The 6,558-nt window shown below is 66.3% G+C and overlaps 1 protein-coding gene across 1 annotated transcript in view; it reads right to left on the reverse strand.

Moving 5' to 3' along the window:
* HAP1 (huntingtin associated protein 1) overlaps positions 1-6,558 on the reverse strand; it is a 19,909-nt gene that overhangs the window by 9,058 nt on the left and 4,293 nt on the right. Inside the window, 2 exon segments of the mRNA XM_019472881.1 lie at positions 2,754-2,900; positions 3,373-3,550. Of these exon segments, the coding sequence (XP_019328426.1) occupies positions 2,754-2,900; positions 3,373-3,550 (325 nt within the window).

The following is a 6,558-nucleotide window of genomic DNA, read 5'->3' on the forward strand; positions in this document are numbered from 1 at the left end:
CCGACACGCTCCCCATCAGGCACCCCAGGACCAGGCTCCCTTAGGGCACCCCACAGACACGCTCCCCATCAGGCACCCCAGGACCAGGCTCCCTTAGGGCACCCCACAGACACGCTCCCCATCAGGCACCCCAGGACCAGGCTCCCTTAGGGCACCCCACAGACACGCTCCCCATCAGGCACCCCAGGACCAGGCTCCCTTAGGGCACCCCACAGACACGCTCCCCATCAGGCACCCCAGGACCAGGCTCCCTTAGGGCACCCCACAGACACGCTCCCCATCAGGCACCCCAGGACCAGGCTCCCTTAGGGCACCCCACAGACACGCTCCCCATCAGGCACCCCAGGACCAGGCTCCCTTAGGGCACCCCACAGACACGCTCCCCATCAGGCACCCCAGGACCAGGCTCCCTTAGGGCACCCCACAGACACGCTCCCCATCAGGCACCCCAGGACCAGGCTACCCCTTGGGGCGCCCCGACCCCTTGGGGCGCCCCGGGGACCCAGCAGGACAGTCCTGCTCAGCCCTGGAGTGCTGGTGCAGCTGGGCTCTGTGTCCCACCTCCCGGCACCCTGCCCATGGACGCAGGGGGCTCTGGGCACATGGGTCCCCATGGAAGGTGCCGAGCACCAACTGCTGAGAGGGGACACTGGGGGGGGTCACTGGTCCCTGAGCAGCAGCTTTGCAGGGCTGACCCCAGATGGGTCACGCACAAACAGCTTCTGCTCATTAGGAGGGGCAAGGAGAGGTTTCAGGTCCTTCATCCCAAACGCAGTCTGTGTGCAGGGCTGGGGTCCCCGTGATGGTCAGGTTATGCCACAGTACGGCCTTTGCCAAAGCCCCCTGCTCTTTACCTGGCCAGCCTTGCTCTTCACCCCAAGCCTGTCCCCAGGCCTGGGTCCCCATCATCACCAACACAGCTCACTACAAATCCTGCACACTCAGGTGCCCGGTGCGGTGCTGGGACACACCGGGTCCGTAAGCTGGGAAAGGGCTTTTCCATCGCCCTCCAACCGGCCCTGCTCAGCACCCCCCTACTCTAAGCGTGGGCTGGCATGAGCCTGGGCCCCCCATGCCCCGTCCAGGCTGCCCCATGCTCCCTGGCTGGCACTCCAGCTCCCCCACAACCACACTTGTGCAGAGGCAGCGCCAAAGCAGAAGAGCTGAATAAATCATGCTGTGCTGAATTATGGAGGAGCTGGCTGGCACGTAGCACAAGCCTTGTGGGCAGGAGGGCAGCGGGGCTGCACCGAGGACCCCACGCCACGGCACCACAGCATGCTGAGCGTGATGCTGGTAATGCCAACATACACACTGCCTGCCCCCATTGCCTGCCCCAGTGCCATTCCTCCTTAGTACCGAACTAATCGATGAATTGACGAGGCTGGGGCTGGAGCTGGAGCTGGAGCTGCCCCTCAGCAACACACGATGCCTTTATTTGCCTGCTCAACTCCCACCCGCTGGGACCCTGACCCCAAACCATGTCCTGCTGTAACCACTGGGACCCTCCTGGAGCTGGGGCCAGAGCCAGGCACCCTCAGTCCCAGCCTCTCCCTCCACTTTGCACTGGTGTTTCTCCCCTGGGATGGCAGAGTGTGAGGGCAGGGACCCAGACAGCTCACCTGGGCACCCACCCCCTGGGGACCCCAAGTACACAAGCATGCGTCTCAGCATGGACAGGCAGGAGCTGCTTCTTCCTAATCCCCTGCCTGGGGATTTGCTCCTCCGGGCAGGTCCCCTGCGTCTCTGCGCAAGCAGATTACAGGGGGCTATTTCTGACAGCAGCTTAAAGGTTTGGGTAAAGGGATGAGGCAGCACGGGCCCCCTCCACCCTGGCACACGCTAACGGCACTGGAGGTGCAGCAAAACATGACCCGTGGTGCTCCCAGGGCCGAGCACGGCTGTCCCGGTGGAGGGGGGATGGGGGTGCCCGGGGTCCTGCTGAGCCGGGTGCTCCCTGCCCCGTGGCATGCAAATGGGTTTGGGGATCAGTCCCTTGCACTGTTGCTGCAGGGTAGGGGGGTGCTGATGGCTGGGGGGCTGCACCCCGCCGCCTGCTGAACAGGGAGGGGAGCAGCTGGATGGGGAAGGCTGCAAGCATGGGCAGGACACAATGGGGGCTTGTCCCCAGCCCAGCCTGTCGCAGGCAGGGGGGTGGGAGCCAGGCCAGCAGCGGGGCCAGGCCTTCAGCCCCATCTGTCTCCTGCTGCCCCACGTCCATCCCCCAGCCTCTCGCTCTAATCCTGCCCCTGCTCCACATGGGCCAGAGGCAGAAGCAAAGCAGATACAATCTGTCTGTGCCCCCCGCTGAACCCCGACCCTACACCAGGAATGGGTCTCACCGCACTGCCGTGGGACATCGTCCCTGCCTGGCCATGGGGGCTGTGGGTGTCCCCATGGCTCTGGGGGCTTTGCCAGCACCAGCAGCCCTGCACGCCCCTTGGCCGCTCCGGGCTGTCGTGTTTGGTGGGACAGCAGCACTGGGGGCCACCAGCGCACCCTTCACCGTCCCCCCACCGGTGTCCCACCCCGGGGAACCACAGCACAGCACAGGGGGAGCAGGGACATGCAGAGGGTCCCCGGAGATGAGAGTGGCTCTCTCCAAGCGTCTGGCTCAGCTCAGCAGAAGCTGCTCCCAGAATTAGCCTGGGATGTTCTGGGCGAGGAAATCCAGCCCCTCAATCCCGTTAGCAGCGATTAGCTCCCACACTGCCCTCGCGGCCCTGACCCAGCCCAGCCAGCACTGCCTGCACAACACTCCGCGTACTGCAGGCTCGATCTGCTGGGGGGTGAGGTGAGGTTGTAGCGGAAGACGGTGTCAGCCCGCAGTGTGTAGCGGGGCAGCTGCTCACCCAGCAGGCTGATGATTTCCACCTCCGGGATATCGCCGCTGCACAAGTCTGGGGACAGAGGGGCATGGCATCAGCCAAAGGTGGGGGGCACCCGGGAGGAGGGGAGCGCGGGGGGGCCGTGGCAGGGGAGAGCTTCCTACACCCCTCAGACCAGTCTGTCCCCTCGGGGTTTGGGGCTGGTGCCACCAGGTGGGTCTGTCCCCACAGCCACTCATGTGAGGACTGGGGGTCCCCCTGCAGGGTGCACACAGGACCCCTGCCCCAGCTCTCCCTTGCTCGCCCCCTGCTTTCTGCAGGCAGGGTCCTGCTGCCATCTCCTGGCCACTCTCTGCCCGGTCGAGCGGCGCTGGGGACAGCAGTCCAGGGATACTGGTGTGGGGCGAGGGGGGCGGGGGGGGGGGGGCAGCTCTGGCCATGCAATGGGGACAGGACGAAGGACCAGCCCAGAGCTGCCCCAGCTCCTCACCCCCCTCACCCCAGTCCCCAGGGCCACCCAGTGGCACTGCCCGGCTCTACCCACCGGTGATGGTCGCAGCATCGCGGCATTCACCCGTGGCCGACCCGTGGGACACGGGGCCGGCGTGGGGCAGGGCAGCGGCGGGCGAGTCCGGGCCGGGCCGGAGGTGGCACGCGGGCGGGCGCCGGTCTCTTGTGGGACCGCGGTGTCCAGTTTGGCTGGCGTTACGTGGGAAGGCCGACTGCCATGGGGAGAAGCACCTTCCTCCCTGGCTCCCTGGAGCAGCGCTGGTGGGCAGCAGAGTCCTTTCTCCAGCCCCTGCCTGGGGAGAAGGAGCTGTTAGGGTGATGCTCTGGGGACTGGGGACACATCCTGCACCCCATCCACATGCTCAAGCACCCACATGTCCTGCATCCTGCCAGCTGACCAAACCCCCTCCCCGGGGGCAGCATCTGCCAGGTCCGGCGACTCGCGGAGACCTGGACAGCATGGCCAGGGCTCAGGTGTCCCCACTACCCGGCCAGCCCACGAGCTGCTGTTGGGACAGGGGGACCACGGGGATGGCCAGCGCTCAGGCAGGCCCCAGCTCAGCCTCCGCCTGCTGCTTAACGTGGAGCAGTTTTGGGGATGGCGTACCTGCTCAGCGCTGCCTCTGCGGCAGCCACTACGTGATGCGGGGGGCTCAGCACCAAAGCAAACACTTGGTGATGTCTGGATCAGCGCCAGCGCCAGACAGGGGAGAGGATGCTCTGAAGGGACCGGGCAGGACCCTGCTTCCCCGAGGCTGGCAGCTGAGTCCCTGCCTGGGGGAGCAGGCAGGAGAAGGAGCCGTACAGCCGCTCGGCAGTGGTTAGACACAGCCGTGGTGCCGGCAGCTCTCACAGGAGCCCTTGGGAGCCCCACCTTGGAGAGCAAAGTTCAGCTGCAATCCTCCACCCCATAAGCACCAGGATGCAGAGCAGGGACCTGCCGTGTTGCCCAGGGCAGGGCTGGGCAGCATCCACGGCAGTCCCATCCCAGCCATAAACACATCACGCGACAGACCATAAAACCAGCACGTTCCTGCTCTCCTGCCACCTCCAGTGGCCCTGGCTCAGGCTGCAGCCACTGCTAGCACTGCTGCCCCTCTGCCCTGTGGGGCAGGAGCCTCCCGTGCAAGTCCCATGCCCCCACCTCCGCTGCAGTGGGGGCTGCAGCACCAGCAGCCCCTTGTGCCTGGGAGCAGATTCATGCCAGGGCATCACTGCCCTCCCTCCCAGCACGTGCTCATGGCTGCTGTCACATCTGCAGCACCCAGGCGATGCCACCCTGCACCACCCTCCAGCAAGGCCAGATCCTCCCCAGCACACGGGACAGGCACGAGGCAGCAGGGACACCCCAAAGCACACCCGCAGCACCACAGCCCTCTGGCCCATGGCACCGGGACCACTGGACCTAGGCAGCCCAATCCTGCACCGTGCTGCCCAGAGAACAGCTCCCCAGCCCGCAGACCCTCTCTCTCCCCACTTCTCCCCAGAGAAGAAAGGGGACCCACCGTGCCGAGGTGCTGGGCTGCCGCTGCCCCGCTCCCCACGCTGGCGCTGGCTCCAGGGAGGGAGCCCGGCCAGTGAGTCAGCGCTCAGCTGGGGCTGCCAGAGCCCTGCGTCTCCTTTTGGCCCGGCTCCTGCACATACATTAACTCTCCCCACGGGGGACCTTGTTCAGACACGTGTGAGCAGCTCCCATTGCCCCGGACCCCGCTGTGCCCCCAGCCACCGGCGTTCGGCTTTCAGATAACCTGGGGACCTGCCCAATGGGGGCTGGTGGGGAGCTGGGCAAGAGCAGGAGGACGGTGGACCCAAGGCACTGGCCGGCGGTGGTGGCGGTGGTGGGCCAGGAGAAGTGGGGCCCTGGCTCAGCCCGTGCCCAGTCCAAGGCACTCCGGCGGTGGTGGCGGTGGTGGGCCAGGAGAAGTGGGGCCCTGGCTCAGCCCGTGCCCAGTGCACGTGCAGACCTGTGCTCGCTGTTCTCTGCCCTGCCCCGATGTCATCATGCAGCTCCTGCCTGGGCACCTCCCTGCCTGCGCAGCCTTGCGGCGGGGCTGAGCGGGGCTTGACCCAAAGCCCCTTCCCCACCCTGCACCTGGGTGCCGATGCTCAGCAGCAGCTGAGCGGTGCTGGGGTGGCTGGGCTCACTCTGGGCTATTTTTTCCCCTCAGCTGCTGTGGCAGGATCCCGGGGCTGGGGAGGGGAGGCTGCTCGGAGCGAGGATCCTCCGCAAGTGCCTGGGTTGGGGGACTGCAGAGCAGCAAGGCCAACGTGTGGAGTGAGGATGAGGGTGAGGTGGTGGCTCAGTTCCACCACTGGGATGGGGGTAACTGCAGTCCTGCCCTGCCCCAGCCCAGGGGATGTCCCCAGAGGGGTCCCTGCAGAGCCCCCCGGGCTGGGACTGGGAACATCCCTGCTGTCATGCAGGGAAGGATATGGACACGGCCAGGCTGCAGCTCCCACAGCCTGTTCGATCCCATTCTGATGCTCAGGCGACCCCAGGAGGCGGCATCTGCCTGAAGCATCGCTCAGAAATGAGTCTCTCCCTACACCCAAGGCCATTGGGGGATGGACTCCTGCCCCAGCAGTTCATCCTGCCTGCTGCCTGGCTTCCCAGCTGGAACAGGCTCCCCAGCCCAGAGCTCAGCCCCATTGCCTTTGCTCTGTCGTGACCCCCCAACACCTGATGCTCTACCCCTGCCGCAGACCTCGCCGTGACTGACCACACCGTGGGTTTCACGCTCCCAAGGGCCTGAGCCCTCCGTTCCCTTCCCCCTGCAGAAATATCCTCAGCAGCGTCAGCCTCTTTCCGCTGAGCAGGAAAACCCTCCCCGCTCCCGCACAGACTTCCTGGTTCAGGCACTGGGGACCACGAAGCGCAGCCAGACCCCAGCCACCATCGCCAAGCCCCCTCCCCAGCCAGCCACTGCTGCGGCCAAACCGTCCCCCAGGACCCCCAGGACCCTGGGATCCCAACCCTGCCACAGGGCCCTGGCCACTAATGCCAAGGGAGTGGGAAATCCCACCCGGGCGAGGGGCGAAGGCTTCGGCAGTGAAGCGTGGAAATGTGTTACGGGTGTTGGAGCCCACGAGTGGGAGTGGGGTCGCGGGGGGAGCTGAGCGCCGGGAGAAAGGGCGAGACAAGGCAAATTCTCCAGGGGGATCCGGCAGCCGCTGCCTGTGACACTCCCGGGGGACCGGCAGGGACCGGCTGGGCACGGCC

This window comes from Aptenodytes forsteri, unplaced genomic scaffold (assembly GCF_000699145.1).
Source record: "Aptenodytes forsteri isolate BGI_AS27 unplaced genomic scaffold, ASM69914v1 Scaffold492, whole genome shotgun sequence".
Lineage (NCBI taxonomy): Eukaryota > Metazoa > Chordata > Aves > Sphenisciformes > Spheniscidae > Aptenodytes > Aptenodytes forsteri.